This window comes from Phacochoerus africanus, chromosome 9 (genome assembly GCF_016906955.1).
Source record: "Phacochoerus africanus isolate WHEZ1 chromosome 9, ROS_Pafr_v1, whole genome shotgun sequence".
In the NCBI taxonomy this organism is placed as follows: Eukaryota; Metazoa; Chordata; class Mammalia; order Artiodactyla; family Suidae; genus Phacochoerus; species Phacochoerus africanus.
Window position 1 is genome coordinate 26,527,134 of NC_062552.1, and position 16,989 is coordinate 26,544,122.

General features: G+C 39.2%; 1 protein-coding gene across 1 annotated transcript in view; it reads left to right on the forward strand.

Moving 5' to 3' along the window:
* Nucleotides 1–305: 305 nt before the first annotated feature.
* The window catches only part of BMP5 (bone morphogenetic protein 5), a 127,103-nt gene continuing 110,419 nt past the window's right edge, over nucleotides 306–16,989 (forward strand). Inside the window, exon 1 of the mRNA XM_047796978.1 lies at nucleotides 306–1,470. Within this exon, the coding sequence (XP_047652934.1) occupies nucleotides 981–1,470 (490 nt within the window). The 5' untranslated portion in view covers nucleotides 306–980. The remainder of the gene's footprint in view (nucleotides 1,471–16,989) is intronic.

A 16,989-nucleotide genomic window follows, 5' to 3' on the forward strand; every position in this document is an offset into this window, starting at 1 on the left:
GAGACTTAATATAGAAGTGTATTAAATGAGTACTATTAAAAGAAAGATCTAAAAGCTTCTCCTATAAAGTTGGTGACAAAATTTTCAGTCTACTGCTTGCAAGCTGGCTTTTTCCTCCCCTAGAATTTAAATGCTTCACGCATCACTGTGCCGTGTCAGATGCGTGGCTATAAAATTGCAAAAATGGAGGCTTTTCTGGTAGCAAAAGGGTTAAGTTCTTTTTGCTTTACCAGTTTCAAATTACAATGAGAAGCCTCTTCTTTCCCAGCAGGGTTGTGCTTACATTACTCTTTAGATCTCCCTTGAAGAGGGCTGGTATATTTGTGCCTGCTGGAGGTGGAAGTAACAGGAAGGTTTTCAAGTAAATTCAGGAAAACACATTGACTTGAATAGTACAACCTTGAGTCTTGTTTACACTAAGACGACACAAAAGATGTTAAAGTTATCACCAAGCTGCCGGACAAATATATATTCCAACACCAAGGTGCAGACCAGCCTAGATCTGTGATTCAGAAATCAGGATTTGTCTTGGAAAGAGCTCAAAGGTTGAGAAGAACTCAAGAGCAAGTGAAGATAACTTTGGGAACTACAATTTATCAGAAGATCAACTTTTGCTCATTCAGATACCAAAGGCCTGATTATCATATATTCATATAGGAATGCCTAGGTCATCTGATCAAATACTGTTAGCCGTCTTCTGCTACATCCATGCAGCAAAAACTCTTAACAACTGTGGATAATTGGAAATCTGAGTTTCAGCTTTCTTAGGAATAACTACTCTTGACATAGTCCAAAATATTTAAAATAGGGCAAGAAAATCAGTGAGGATGCTGTGTTCAGAAATGTCACTGTCATGAAGAATAGGTAAATTTGTTTTTCAGCTACTGGGAAAGTATACCTCCTAGGAACTTAGATCTTTTTTTTTTTTTTTTAAGAGGACAAGAAGGACTAAAAATATCAACTTTTGCTTTTGGACAAAAATGCATCTGACTGTATTTTTACTTAGGGGTATTGTGGGTTTCCTCTGGAGCTGCTGGGTTCTAGTGGGTTATGCAAAAGGAGGTTTGGGAGACAACCATGTTCACTCCAGTTTTATTTATAGAAGACTACGGAACCACGAAAGACGGGAAATACAGAGGGAAATTCTCTCTATCTTGGGTTTGCCTCACAGACCCAGACCATTTTCACCTGGAAAGCAAGCTTCCTCTGCACCTCTCTTTATGCTGGACCTGTACAACGCCATGGCCAGCGAAGAGAACCCCGAGGAGCCGGAGTACTCTGTGAGGGCGTCCCTGGCAGGAGAGACCAGGGGAGCCAGGAAGGGCTCCCCAGCCTCTCCCAATGGGTACCCTCGCCGCATACAGTTGTCTCGAACGACTCCCCTGACCACCCAGAGCCCTCCTCTAGCCAGCCTCCATGATGCCAACTTTCTCAACGATGCTGACATGGTCATGAGCTTTGTCAATTTAGGTATGTTGTTCGTTTATTTGTTCATCTCTGTTACTACAAAGTGGAAGTTTTCCTAATGGTAGAGTAGCTGCCTGGTAGGTGGTCATGTTTATATAAAGTCATTTTCTATAACTCTCCTCTCCAGCTTCTGTTTCCTTTCTTTCATTGATGCAATGTTAAGATTTTGCCTTAGGCAACCAAGTCATCTATATACATAGATGTTTAATATAAAAAGCTAAAATTAAACATATGGTTTGGATAGATTTGGGTCTTTTTAATATCTTGTTAAAATTTCATCCTTGCTTACATGTATGGATAAACAGGCAATAATCTAAAAAAAGGAGAATTTATGGGGATAGCTATGCTATAGGCAAAAGAATGATGACAATAATATTAATGCAAGTGTTTACAGATGGAAAAGTAAAAGCTGCATTCTGAACCATTTTTTGGGTCAGTAAGCTAGAAAGCATAGATGTCTATGCTGCTTAACTTTCACTTAGAGGAGGCAACCACTCTGAAAATATTGATGTGAAAGTAATTAAGATTCAATAATATTGTAAAAGATTACTATCAAAGACTTTCAGAGATAGATGCTGAAATTCTGTGAAAAACATTTTGGGAAAAAGTTTCAATCTAACGTTTTTGAACTGTGATGGTTAAAATATATGTTACTCATTTGATTTTTTTCAGAAGCAAGAGAAATGTAAAACATACTTTAATGGTCTTATCATTTAAGATAAAAAATTTCAATGGAAAAATTCTTTAGTTAGCATTGTTAGAGAATAGTTTTAAAATTATGTTTTATTGACTGCTGGTTCTGACAATACCCCCCAAAACCGATATTGACAATATCAAATGAAATATTAGTGCCCCGTATTTCATCTTGCAATGATATTAAAGGATCACCACTTTGAAATGATTTTTCCAAGGGCTGTAATTTTCTTCCAATTTTTTGGTAGAGACTGAAGGTGAAAATTTACCATCTTCAGACACTAAAAAAGAAAAAAATCTTAAAATGTATTTATTTTTGAAGACAAAGCTTAATCAACAGATTTAATCAGTTTTTAATTTAAGAACTTTGAAACTGTTTTAAAAGTGCAATCTGCTTGGACTTAAAACTGACATGTTTTATTACACACTTAGTTAAAAACTTCCTTGTATAATATGTCAAAATATTCTTTGAAAAGTCACATAGCAACAAATCTTAACAGCATATGATGCTTTAATAATATATGTTGCTTAATATGCCCTCCTCATTTGCTCTGAGCAATCCTAGCAGGAAGGATAAGGTGCCTAATAAATCATGTTTCACGTTACTGGAGACAAAGCTCTCATTATAAGTTTTAGTAAGTCATCACTGGTTTCCCTAATCAGGTGTCCTGGGGGTCTTTTCTTCTACATGCAATTAGCAGGTTCAGTTTGGAACTTTCAGGCTGTTATAATATGTCTTAATTCTAAATTAGTTGATTGCTTTTTCCTAGTATGAGTGGCATGCAAATGTGACCCATAGTCTTTTACTTTGTAGCAATTTCTCAAGATTATTCAAGAATTTCAACTAGTTATCATATTTTCACAGGAAAAAAAAAGACATCTAGTGTGGTTTACATATTAAAATAAATCACTGAAAAAAAATCAGTTCAGGTTATCTAAAATCTGACAGGAAAGAATTTCTTATATTATCTACTTTATAAAACAATAGCTCAGTCATGAATCTGTCCTAATAATATGTTTTATTGTAACTGAATGCTTTGATCATTCACAGAAGTGCATTTGTTTTTTTAGAAAGGAAGTATGATTTTTGAATCTGTGTGCCATTATTTTTTATAAATTGACATAGCATAAGAAAGCCAAAACCAATAATAAACAGTTTTATTCAGTGACTTCTAGGACCATTTTTATCATTAAAGAATACTTACATTTTTAAATCTATAAAATTTTGGTTATATTGTTTGGATTATAATAACAAAGCAGTTTATTAGCTATGCCACAGAATATAATTATTTATTTTACCTAGAGAAATGACACTAGATATAAGATTCAGAAACTCTGTATTTATTTATTCTTATAATGCTCAAGTTGTGAGTAGTGATCTGTCTTCAGTAATAAACTGTATTTTTTAATTTAATAAATCCAAACTAAATGTCTCACATGAAATTACTGACAAATTGATTATGATACTAAGTGAGATTTTTCTAGTTGTCTCTGAGGAAAATTGATCCATGATTTTATGTTATTATCTTTAGACTATATACCTTCTAATCCATCCAAAGCTTACAGTCAATCACTGCTTAGTAATAAGCTGTAGCTTCTGTATTTCTTCCATAATAAAATAGGTCACAGCACACTTAGAAAAGGTAAAAGTGTAATATCATCATTAACTGCACCAAGACTTTCAACATTTCTTAATGTAACATTTGCTAACAAATATTATCTACAGCCTTTTTCATGTTCTATAAGACTGAAGAGAATTTTATTTCATTTTTTTTAGGATCTTAAAAGATACAGTGGAGACTAAGCACAAATGATCAAATTAGCAGCAGGCAAGGGATTTGTATTGAGGAAGTCACCTGGATATTTAAATGTGTGAAAGGAATCTACTGACATTTCCTATAATAGGTTGAATTATATAAAAAGGATCTAGTAGCACCTTGGTGTTAATGCTTGCCAGTGTCATTTTCAAGTCAGATAATGGGTCTTCTACAATTATCTTGTCATTCAGAAAAACTTTTTTTTCCAATGTAAATTTTGCTCACCAAGAACAATTTAATATAATTAAAACTCTGAATTGTATTTAACAAGATATCTATTTTTTAAAATTTCAGATGAGATTAGTTTTATGTTCATAAGTAAAAAATAGATTAGAATTTACTAAAAGGAACAATACAATATGAATAAGTTGCCCCAAGGCCAATTCAGCAGCTAAATATGAAACCAAACACATTATTCCAACCTCAAAATTAGGTTAGTGATTTGTTCACTTGGAAGAAACAAATATTTATTATTATATGAGAAGAAACTTTATGCTTTATTTTATCCATTATTCTTAAGCCAACTTTTATCAGTCTCTAGCTTTTACAAACTGACTTCTCTGCTTTGTCCCTGAGACTATTGGGTATCAGTGGAATTTTGCTTAGTTGATATCCCATTATTTTGCTAGTAACAAAAAATATCTTTCTGGTAAACTTTTTCTTTTTAACCATCTCTTTTGCAAAAATGGTAAAGGTTAGTTTATATATCAGGTAACTTTGCAAATGAAAGGAATGATTAGGTAATTTGCTTGCAATATTTAAGTCTATCTCTAGTTTACATAAAAATAAACAAGTAGTGCATTTCTCAGATCTTTTAGTTAGAAACCGATTTTATTTGATTACTTGGCGACAGTATAATTAAAATGACATAACATTGTACTTTCAGAGGAAATTACAAAAAACAGTAAACACAGAAAATTCACTTTTATATGATTCTTTGTCTACATGTATTTCTCTGATAAAGAAGAACTTTGGGTTTATTAATGGGCTTTGATCAGTTGGCTTGGAGTCAAATACGTCGATATAGTTCAAGAATATATGTTCATTCTCAAGCATAAAAGTATAAAAATGTGATGCTTAATTTTTATTCATATTTTATAACACCGTTAGTGCGTTAAGATATGAAGTAGAAAAAAGCTCTTTCACAGTTTTAAATTGAACCCTTCTTTCCTTACTTCCCTAAATCATTAAACTTTCCTGGTACTGGGAGAAAAAAAAAAAACGCTTGTGCCCTCAGCTGACAGATTTGAAAGACATCATTGATATTTATTGTTGTTTTTGGCTGACTCAAGTGCCCAGTGGAGGGAATGTGTACACAGATATACCTCAAGATGCCTGTCTCTGTAGTCTCTCCAGCAAGGTGATTAACACTTGTGTAACATAAACACACCTATAAACACACACAAGACTTTTTTTTTTTTTGAGGAAGGGGGGATGGGACGGGAAAGATCCTCTAAAACCCTTGTCGTACGCATTCGTGGATTATGCCTGGAATAACAAATACTAATATTGGGTGAGACCATCACTCCTTACAACTTTTTACTTTTGAAGAGAAAAGAAGTTGCTGATGGTGGAGGCCTTTGCTCTCTTTCTCATCAACCTTTGACTTCACAGCACCCCCCACCCAGGAGGGTTCTCCTTCTCCTTTCAAGCTCTGTTCTTGACAACTGATGGGCTTGGCTGCAGAGATCGTTATAATCATAGTTTAATTAAAAGTGTTTTTGCATGTTTTAATGGTCTGTCACAAACTGTTAGCTTTAGAAGTTTAGTCAGAAGTTCCAGAAGCTGGAAATAAGAAGCTGTAACACATGTTAGAGGAGCTCACCCCCCCACCTCCAGCCTCTCCCCTTTCATTCTTCCATTTCTCCAGTATCGCCTCCCTCTCTCCTCACTCCCCTCCCCTCCCATTTTTTTAGCTTTTCTCTGCAGTTCTAAGGCCTCTCCAGCTCCAGGCGTTCTTGGCACCCCTCTTCTGACTGCCCCCACCATTCCTGGGATCTGCCTTTGGTCCTCGTTTCTTCATAGCTGGAGGCTTAGATTAGCTGAAAATCAATTCGTCACAGCTTGATCATTTAGGTACAGTCTCCTGTTTTCTCTCTCGTTGAGAAGGAAAAGGTTAGGATGGGCCAATTGCGGCCTCCACCCATCAGGAGAAAAGCCCCCCAGGGCATCAGAACCTCTCCGCAGTTGCCACCCCCTTTAATTGTTTCTCTACCACCCCATTCTTCTTAGCCTGCTCACCTCTCCCCGAGGAGCCCATTGACTGAGTTTAATTGTTTTTGCCTTTACTATTTCATAACATAATTAAAATTTAAAAGGGGGAAATTCAAGGGAAAGTTAAAAAAAAATGAAAAAAAAATGCGCCACGAAACAAAAATAACGCTAATCAAAAATGCGGTTTGTAAAACACTTTTGCGTATGTAATTTTCATTGAATAGTCCTGTCACGCCTGTGAAGAAATTATTCGTTCCTTTTTGAGGTTGAGAAGAGATGTTGAGAGAGTATAAAGAGATCAAGAGTAACATTTGGAGGCAGAGAACAATGAGGATGAGGCCAAGAGAGAAATAAAGTGTTTTTTTCAAAGCCCCTGAAAGAAGGAAAATGAATGGAATGAGCGTTGGGGGCTGTTGGGAACCGCGCAGGTGGAGGCTGTGTGGGGAAACCCTCCGTCTACTTCATACTTGGCATTTAATGCCACATCCCCAACCACATCAGCTTCGGGGGGAAGCCCTTTCATCCTTCCACAGTGAATCCCGGAGTGGGGACAAGGGCGGGGGCGCCCAGTCTGTGTGTACGAGGCGCATACAGACGGGCTACTCACCCTTACAGCCATAAATAATGTAGTAGCTCAGCTTGAAAAAACCACAGGTTGAAGGAAGAGGCTTCCCTGACGCAGAGAGGGGCTGAGATCAGAGGAGCCACTGAAAGGACTGGAGTGAAACAATGCATTCTTTGTTCAAGGGAATATTTATGAGTGCTTCTTTGCACCTTAAGTTCATATTTTATTGGCGGGGCTGTGGGGTTTCCCCATTTGCTCATCTCTTAAAAATAATACCCTTCCTTGGCTAAGATAGCCTTTACAATCCACCAGTCAGCCCTGACAACTGGCTCATTTGTTTGGGGGGAGAAAAAGGGTGTCGGGTGTGATTTTGATGTCAGGTTGGGATGCTTAAGATTCAGTTGTGGACCTTAAAGTTAGGACAGCGAGATAAAAATCAGAGTGGGAGTAGTCACCTGCCTTTTTTGGGAGAGGTTGACAAGAATCTATGTAACCAGGTAGTAACCCCAGATTTGTATGAGTCTTGTCTAAACGGCTGTGATAAAAGGACAGCCTGCTAAGGTAGAGACAAAGTCTATGCAACTGTACAGTGCTTAACGTGAGAAAAAAAAAATCATTTGTAGATTTGCGGTTTTGGGACAAAGGGAAATAACAGCAAAACCTCCATCCCCAAAGGGAGTGACTATCCTATACTTGGAAGGCAGTGAGTTACACAAATGTGGTATAAAATGTGGAACTCCAGACCTTGTGTAATGTTACACTGTTTGATTGGTATAGAAGTTAAACTGAGTTATGGGCGATTTTCTAATTTTTAAGATGATGACGCTTCCTGTCTCTACAATGATGTGTCGTTTCAGTTTACTTTTCACAAACAAGGGAGTGTCAGTGCTTGCCTTAGAGAACACAACACGGCATTTCAGAAATAAATACATCTAATGAAATGATCTCATAGATACTGAGTTGATTTCACTTCTTTCTGGAAGTAAATAACAACTTTTATTGTTCTTGTGGTTTAACAGCTTTCCTGAAGTTGTTTGGAATAAAGAAAATAGTTTAAAAAGGTCAGATGCGAATCTCATTTGGATTTCACGCAGGCCTGTGAAACATGGCACCATCAAAAGATTTATTAGCATTTACGAACCCCTTTCAGCTAGGCTGTCCTGATAGGAGAAATTCATTACTATTTGTGGTGCACACATTTTCTGTCCCTATTGTAACTGTGCCATTTGAGGGAAGGACAGTCTATTTTCAGAGTCTGAAGTCCATGGCATATTACTGCTCAAATGACTTTAAAGTTTAATTCTAAGACCCCCTTGCCCCCCAAATGGAGTTCCCTGTGGCACAGTGGATTAAGGATCCAGTGTTGTCACTGCAGTGGCTTGGATTACTGCTGTGGTGCGGGTTCAATCCCTGGCCTGGGAACTTCCACATGCCAAGGGGATGGCAAAAATAAATAAATAAATAAATAAATAAATAAATAAATAAATAAATAAAATCAAGAGGGAAAACTGACTTTCAAGAAAACAGTTTAATTATAAATTAAATCTAATTGCTTTCCTTTCTGTGCTTCCATCACAGAAGCAGAGAGGGGCATAGAATAAGCCAGCATGCCTGGATTGAATCCCATAGTCTACACTTCCTAGCAGGGTGACCTTGGGCAAATTACTTACATTCTTTCTGTGCCTCTGGTTCCTTGCCTATAAAAGTGCTGCTGATAATAGTAGCACCTTCCTCATTGGGTGTTGAGAGGATTAAATGAGTTAATCATATATAATTTTAGGAACAGTATTTGGAACCTAGTGAGACCTCTCTAAATAGCTGTTGTTACTGGAGTTGCATTTGTAGCCAACATCTGTCTCACATTTGCAGAAGCAGCTGAATAACTTTGGAGCCCAATGCAAAATGAAAATGCAAGGCCACTTGTTTAAAAGTTATCAAGAATTCCAAGATGGTGGCAGCAGAGGATCAGACCCAGCGCAGGGCCCTTCTGAACGCACAATTGATGACAGTGTCACAGTAGCAGGAATCATGCCCTGTTCATCCTTTTTTATTTCCAGCGGACAGAGACAACACACACAAACAAACTGAATCATTTGAGGAAGATTTAATTCACCTTATAGTATTTCTAATGTGGGCAGAGCTTTCTGGAAAAACTGTGATAATGCAGCCCCTGTAATAGCAGGGGAGCCTTTTTTCACAGCTCCTGGGACAGAAGCAGAAACAGGTATCAGAGAGCTCAGAGGAAGAGTTCCCGTTGTGGCTCAGTGGAAACGAACCTGACTAGTATCCAAGAGGATGTGGGTTCAATTCCTGGCCTTGCTCAGCGAGTGAAGGATCTGGTGTTGCAGCTCCAGTTTGACCCCTAGCCCAGGAATTTCCATATGCTGCAGGTGTGGCCCTAAAAAACAACAACAACAATAACAACAACAAAAAAAAAAGAAAGAAAGAAAGAAAGAAAGAAAGAAACCAAAAAAAAAGAAAGCTCAGAGAAGAGCGTGGGGGAGGCATCCTGCCAGGAATGATGGACCTTATCTGACGATCCAGGCAGCCAACCCCTAGAGACTCAGCAGGGAGGGAGGCCAAGGAGGAAACACCCAGACCTTACTTTTCTGCCATTCCCATTGGTTGTTCTTCACTGCCAGCTGAACGTCATGGAGCGCACTGGACCAGCTCTGCAAGTCAGCCTCTAGGTGCAGAGAGCAGGGCAGAGAAAGGTGGAGAGTGGGTCTCAAGGCATACACGGGAGATATTTAGCACAAATGCCTACCTGGATGTGGGGCGTTTAGTCATCAAGAATTCTGGAGTCACTTCAGTTTCAGGGCAAGTTACTGACACGGATGTTAATCTTTGTCCTCATTAATTTATGGCAAGATTTAAGAGACACTCATAATTGAGCATGAGAGTTAATTACTCCACAAGGTGGTGAAGTAAAGTGGCAGAAAAAAAATTCTTAAATTGCATCTGGATCAGTAATTTCAGGTGATACATTAAAACTCTTCTAGAGCAAACTGAAATTAAAAACAAAAACCTAGCAAGGCAAACGGTCGACTACCATTGCCAGTCACAAAACAGCACTGAAAGGGCTAGCTAGCATGTATGCAGACATGTAGAGCAAATACAAAGTGCAATATATGCTTTCAATCTTTAGGCCTGTTTATCCTCAATCCTATGTCATTCTTCCTGAAATGACCCATGACTGTGTGTTAAAGCTTTTTAAATTCCGAGTGGAATCATATGCTCTTTTCCACAGTTAACGTTGCAGGCAGCAATAATGTTAGGAGGAGGTAAATTGGGATTATTGTCTCTTCTGTGCTACCTTTCCTCTCCCCTCGCAGAGTTCCTGTGACTCACAGAGGGAGAACTTTGTGGAGGAGCAGGTGTGTCTGCTGTTTGGTTCTCATAAATAACCAACCACAAAGCCTCGAGGCGAGAGCCGTCCCCCTGGCCTTTAATCCCAGGCGAACATCGAGTAGAACAGCTTCTTTCCAGAAGAAGCCATGAAGGATGGTAATTTTAACCTGACTGTACTCTATAGTTGTCAAAAGCAGAGGAAGGAACAGTTCAACTTGGGAATGTTGTAGGTACCATGACAGAGACATTGAAGACTCATTTAGGGAGGAAGAAGTGAAGGCCATCGATTAAATAGATGTTATGGTTAATGTTTTGTAGGTGTTTCCTTTGCTCTGAATAAAGAGGGATTATTTGATTCTCTGACTATCTCCGTAGGGTTTAAGTGTCAGGGTTTTGAAGTCAGACTCTTTGGAATACCAGCTTTGTATTGACAGCTGCCACATCCTCAAATAAACCATTCCACTCCATTGGAACTATCTCCCCATCGGTAGAGATCATAATACAGAATTGGAGCTAGGACTTAATTAAGGCACGGTTATAGATGTCAGGACCCACATGAGCAACGTATGCCATTAGCAGTCCCTCTGGCTACGACAGCTACTTCTGCTTGAGTGGGATCCATGGGGTTCTGCTGTTTGATTTGGTGTTTTAAACCCAGCCCACCAGACAGTCAAGCAGACGCCTCCCTGAAATCGTGGAACATGGTGCACCTGCTTTTCCTCTATCCACAAGATAATTAACGTGACTTTCAGAGACTCTGTCTTCAAGTTGGACAGTTGGTGGACTGTGCTCCCTCCTGGGGGTGTCCAGAGAAAGGTGGGTCCACAACAGAGTCGTTGGCAGCTGTGGGGCTTCTCCGTGATCACCTGAAGGCAATGCTTTCTGTGAGGTGCTGCTGAAAGGGGCTTTTCAATTACTTTTGGCCCGATTCGTACAACGAACCCAATGTTTTACTTTAGATCCAGGCATTACCTGTTCCATTTCCTTGCTTGTTGTCAAGGGGGAACACTGATGGCAGGCCAAAGGAATCATATAGAATTAGACAACTTTTGGTTGTGGAGACATGGCACTCTCTAAAAGACCCTTTGAAAGAAGGGAAAAGATCTTGAGTTTTAATGCATATTTCAGGAGACAACTTGTTTTTTTAGTTCTAATTAAAAAAAAAAAAAGTCCATTCATGATGAAAATCTTGGTGCATAAACTGCTGAACTCGAAAAAGGGAAACCCACTCTGGTCAAATAATCATTCAGTCCTGGAGCATTTGGTGGTGTCTGTTACTCAGATCTTGTTTGAATTTGTGATTTTCTAATTTGTTTCTGTTATTATTACTAGTTATATCATTATTACCATTTTGTTTCTATTTCAAACAATTCAGCCTTAAGTATTTTGACTTTCCTAGATTATTTGTTTTTGTTTTTCAGATAACAGATCTTTTAATTAATTTTCTTGAATTGCTTCTTGTTATAATATTTTAAAGCCGAATGCGAATGTATGGCTTTTTCCCAAAAGTCACACAAAAGGCCATAATAAACTGTAGACCTCTTCTGTTTACAGTATCTATCTGTAAAGTCATCATATTGACTTTTGATATCTCTTTTTCTTTTTTTCTTTCTTTCTTTCTTTTGTATTTTGAGGGCCGCACCCGTGGCATGCGGAGGTTCTCAGGCTAGGGGTCCAATCGGAGCTGTAGCCAATGGCCTACACCATAGCCACAGCAACGTGGGATCCAAGCTGCATCTGCGACGGACACCACAACTCACAGCAACGCCATCTTTAACCCACTGAGCAAGGCCAGGTATCGAACCTGTGTCCTCATGGATGCTAGTCAGATTCGTTTCTGCTGAGCCACAACGGAAATTCCAACTTTTGATATTTCTTAATATGTTGAGTGGGAAAATATGGATTTATTGCTTTTTCATTATTTGATAACATGCTGAGAGATGTCATTAAGATGCTCTTTGCTAAAGTCAGTTGTGATGAGTGAAGTTCTTACAATAAAATATAGATTCCAATTATACACATTGACATAATCAAATCAACAATGAATATTTTTCCTTCATACTGCCACATCAAAAACAGTTCTCATTCTACACTTATTTACTTGGAGGAAGCATTTATCAGAATTAAGCAGACTGTTTATTATGATTATGTGTGTGTGTGTCAGTGATACCTTTGAAGTTTATGACACTGTCATATAATATTAAATGGTGGTATAGTGGTAATCAAAACAACGATGACAGCAATAAATATAATTCCTGTACTGGGGACTGGCTAAGTGGTTTAATGACATGCCTTATTTTAATTAAACTGCATCTCAGTTTTATGGATAAATATTTTTCTATTCCCATTTTATTGGCGTGAACATTGAAACTCATTAAAGGTTAAGTAATTTACGTAGGTCACCCAACTGGGAAATGGCAGAATCAGTGCTGGAATCACAATCTGACTATACAATGTGTTTTTGTTCTTTGCCACTCCTTGTTAGCTAGGAAAGCTGCTTCTGAAGTATGCAGACACCCATGCAGCTTTTAACCACAACAATATTCAGGGCTGATACTGTTTGTACATCATGGGCCTCCCCTACATCACTGCAGGGTCAGGCACTCAGCAAAGTAGATGTGACACCGCAACATACGTCTGTGCCTCTCAGCTGGCGTCCTGAGAGGTCTTTCCTTCAGTCATTGGACAAGTGGACGCTGACTACCTAGCGCAGGGTCAGGCACTGTGGAAAGACTCTGCCTATCCCAGGGCCAAGATTGCAGGGCGAGAGGAGCCAGGTTCAGGCCAAGTCTCTGATTCCTGAGCCAGGGCTTTTTTTTTTGCTCAATGTTGCATACTTTAAAGAAATCACACACAAAGAGTCCAGCACCAAGTAAAATTAAAAGCACTAACACACATGATCTAAAACAGTGTGTTTCTTCATTGTTGAAATAACCAGGGAAAATTAACCTCTTGTGAGTAGAGAAAATCTTTTTCAAACCTCAGTCCTTTTTTTAAAAAAGTGCTTCTTACCAGCAAATAGAACCTCAAGAATAGTCCAGAAAGCATAAGGCAGAGGTAGAACCAAAGCTTAGGAGGCTCTGTATGAAGTCTGCTGTGTCTTGATAAGACTTTACTAATATGAGGCTCTAGTGGTTTTGGGGGAAATATCTAAAAAAGAAGGTTTACATTTTACTCTGGATGCTTACTGCATGTTCCAGAGCCTAAGTGTGTCTTAAATATTCATTCTTTATTTGCGTTGTAGTTAGGGGAAATAAGGGTAAAGGTCATACAATTTTTCAAACTTATGTTGTTTGATGTGTCTACATCTTGACCCTAGACCCTACCTCACTGCTTCATGTGTGTGCTAACGAGGCTGTGTGCGGTGTTTCTTGTGACTGTACACACTGAATATGATGTGGATTCAGGGTATAGTGAGTGATTGAAGGCACATTTTGCTATGTGGAGATAGAGAATTCCAAGAATTGGTCCACAGACCTCTTGGGTACATTGCTTTGAGTCTGCGCAGGATACGGGCATCAGACCATTATTACTTCAACTGATTATTGAGAAGAATTGACCAATATTTTGCAACTGTTTTACTCTTTGCTAACGATCTGCTGTGACTGCGAAATGAAGATACGCAGTAAGATGTGCCTCTAAGACTTCCGGTACGCTATCCCTGTCTTTGGGGTTGATCTGTTAATTCATAGCAACAAAACACCAGATCATCAGGGTGAAATAATAGAAGAATTTAAGACTTGTAATGGTTTCTACTCCACTGGAATCCACTGTCTTTCCAGAGCATTGGAGTTTAGGCAGTGCCGGATGTGTGCTGACGTTTTAAGTACTAGCATTTACTTCTCACAAACTGACCCCATTTTACAGATGCAAAAGGTGAGACCCAGAGATGTTAAGTCATTGGTCCAAAGTCGTACTCCTTGTTAAGCGGAGGGCTGCATTCAGAGTCTCTGCTACTCTGCTGTGCTGTGTTGTCTTTGTAAATGCTGTTGGGAACATGGTGTTTGGAACATGGTTTGAACCGTGCAAAGTTCGATATACTTTTCTAGCATTTCCTGTATTGGATTTGGAATAGTTTCACTTCATTAGTAACGCTTTATATTTTAGGGGAAAAAAAAAATCTCTAGTAATGAGTTTACCAAGAGTCTTATCCCCAGACTTGAGCTCTTCCCGGCTTTCTTCTGAACTAGGTACTGTGGCCTCTTGAAGGAGGTGGATATGATTCTCACAAGGTGGAGGGAAGGAAGCGCTTTGCAGGCACCAAGGAGACTGACCTTTGTGTCACACAACCAACTGGCCGGTACTGAGGGATGGAAAGGGGATCTGTGTTGATTCTCCCCTTTAAAAGGTAGACTTGCGGGAGTTCCCGTCGTGGCTCTATGGTTAATGACTCTGACTAGCATCCATGAGGACGCAGGTTCGATCCCTGGCCTCGCTCAGTGAATTAAGGATCTGGCGTTGCCATGAATTCTGGTGTAGGTTGTAGATGTGGCTCAGATCCTGTGTTGCTGTGGCTGTAGTGTAGACCGGTAGCTGCAGCTCCAATTTGACTCCTAGCCTGGGAATCTCCACATACCGTGGCCCTAAAAAAGCAAACAACAGACTTGGCGTGAGCAGGAGTAACATTTGGCAAAATAGAAAATAGGTAGACTATCAACGTTGCAAACAGTCACAGGCCTCAACTGTGGTAGGTGGAGGTTGGAATAAAGAACAGTGAGTTCGTTTGGATGCTGGAAAACTACCCGAGTATCGACCAGTGTAGAAGGGCACGTAAGCGGGGCTGCCCTGCAGCTGAGGAGTGCCTTGCCACAGCTTTTCTGACCCAGCCCTGGACTGGCCAGTGAGTTGTAGGAGAAGCTGACTAAACTGGCAGGGTGGGCCGCAGGACCATCTAAACCTCCAAGTTAGGAAATTCCTGCTGCTGCAGATGGGAACTCTGGCAGATAGCCTCTGCTCCATGCTGCCAGTTACGGCCAAAGTCTCCTATGTGTTCTCGATAACACCCAACACTCCACATTTAATGCACATCTCTTGATCTGAAGCAGCGAGAGCCCTAATCTCTTGCACATGTAAAGTGCCTTTCACATAGCTCACTCATTGCCCCTATACCACACCAAAGCTAAATCTATTATTTCTGTTACTCAGGTAGCTTATGAATGAAAAGCTAAGGCCCTGAGATACTTAATTTTTTCCCCCCAATAGAAAATATTTCTGGGACCACAACATTTCTCAAAGGAAAATGCTGAAGGGCTTGAGGACTCTCAGATGCCCTCAGTTTCAACTGCCCTTGGCTCGCAATTCCAAGCAAAGAAATCAAAAAAGGATTGTAAAAAGCGGGGATGAAAAACTTCACATATCAAGTTTTCAATGCCAGAGGACTGATCTCTGCTTTGAAAAATAAGTCAAGAAGTAGCTGCAGGAGTCCCCTGGTGGTATAGTGAGTTAAGGACCTGGTGTTGTCACTCCTGAGGCTCGGGTTGCTGCTGTGGCTTGGGTTCGATCCCTTGCCCGGGAACTTCTGGAAGCAGCAGGCCCTGCACTGCCTCCCCCCTCCCCCCAATTCTGTTTCTTTCTCTTTCCTTCACCTAATCACTGCTACCCAATCTACCCACAGCCTGATTGTAAGGTAAAGAGAGGCATGAACAATCTCAATATCTGATTTCTCATTATTTAGGCTTAAACGTACTTAGAAAGTCAGAAGATAGAATTATTGTTTATGAAAGAGTCCAAAATCATATTTAATTTAAAATTGAACTAACTTCATTGTCATAATAACTCAAGCCCATGCTGAATCATGATTATTTAAATCTCTTGGAAACTTTCAATCGCTGACTCTTTTTAATCAGATTTTTTTTTGTTTGTTTGTCTTTTTAGGGCCAAACCCACAGCATATGGAGGTTCCCAGGCTAGGGGTCTAATCAGAGCTGTAGCTACTGGCCTATACCACAGCCATAGCAATGCCAGATACAAGCCTCACCTGAAACCTACACCACAGCTCATGGCAATGCTGGATCCTTAACCCACTGAGCAAAGCCAGGGATCAAACCTGCGTCCTCATGGATACTAGATTTGTTTCTGCTGAGTCACGATGGGAACTCCTAATGAGATTCTTAGTAAGAGGATTTCATTGAAAGTATTTCTAGATCCTGTTATGGGGTGTATCTGAAGTTTTATTGTCAAGTAAATTTCATCTATAATCAAATAAATTTAAGCAGTAGTAAAATAGGTTTTGATATTTTCAGATGAGACTTCTCACGATCTTTATTATGCTAGTGAGCATTACAAATGCCTGACACGAGAAAGCGGGTTATATGGTTTCCCATGTGCCTTGGACTCTGAAACTCTCCTGATAGAGCCCCACAGAAACCCAGGAATACTGGAAACTCAATCTGAGAAACACTCTTCCATGTGAAAATCCCATTAGATGAAAGCCATTTTGGAAATATGGCAAAGTATTATGGTGAACTAATTTGTTGACGTTGTGGCCATTTTATATATCCAAAATTTTAGAAAGCAGGAAACATGTTTTAATTCTATTATCTAGAGTCATCATTGTTGGTATTTTTATATATTTCTTTCCATACTTTTCAAGCATACCTTTTTCACAGAGTAGAGCAATGATGTACCCTTAGTTTATTCTTGACATTTTAGTACATGCCTGTTCTTGTTTTTTCATTCGGTCTTTATGAGCATATTTTTAATGACAGTAATATTTCAGCTGAATAATTATAGTGGGGCATGTAATTTTGCCAGCTTTTACTATTATGTATTTTGTTGCAATGGGTGTCTTTATATCTAAGTGTTCATAAATATTTCTGACAATTTCTGATCATTTCCTTAGAATCTGTTCTTAAAAATGAATTATTGGAAAAAAGATATGGT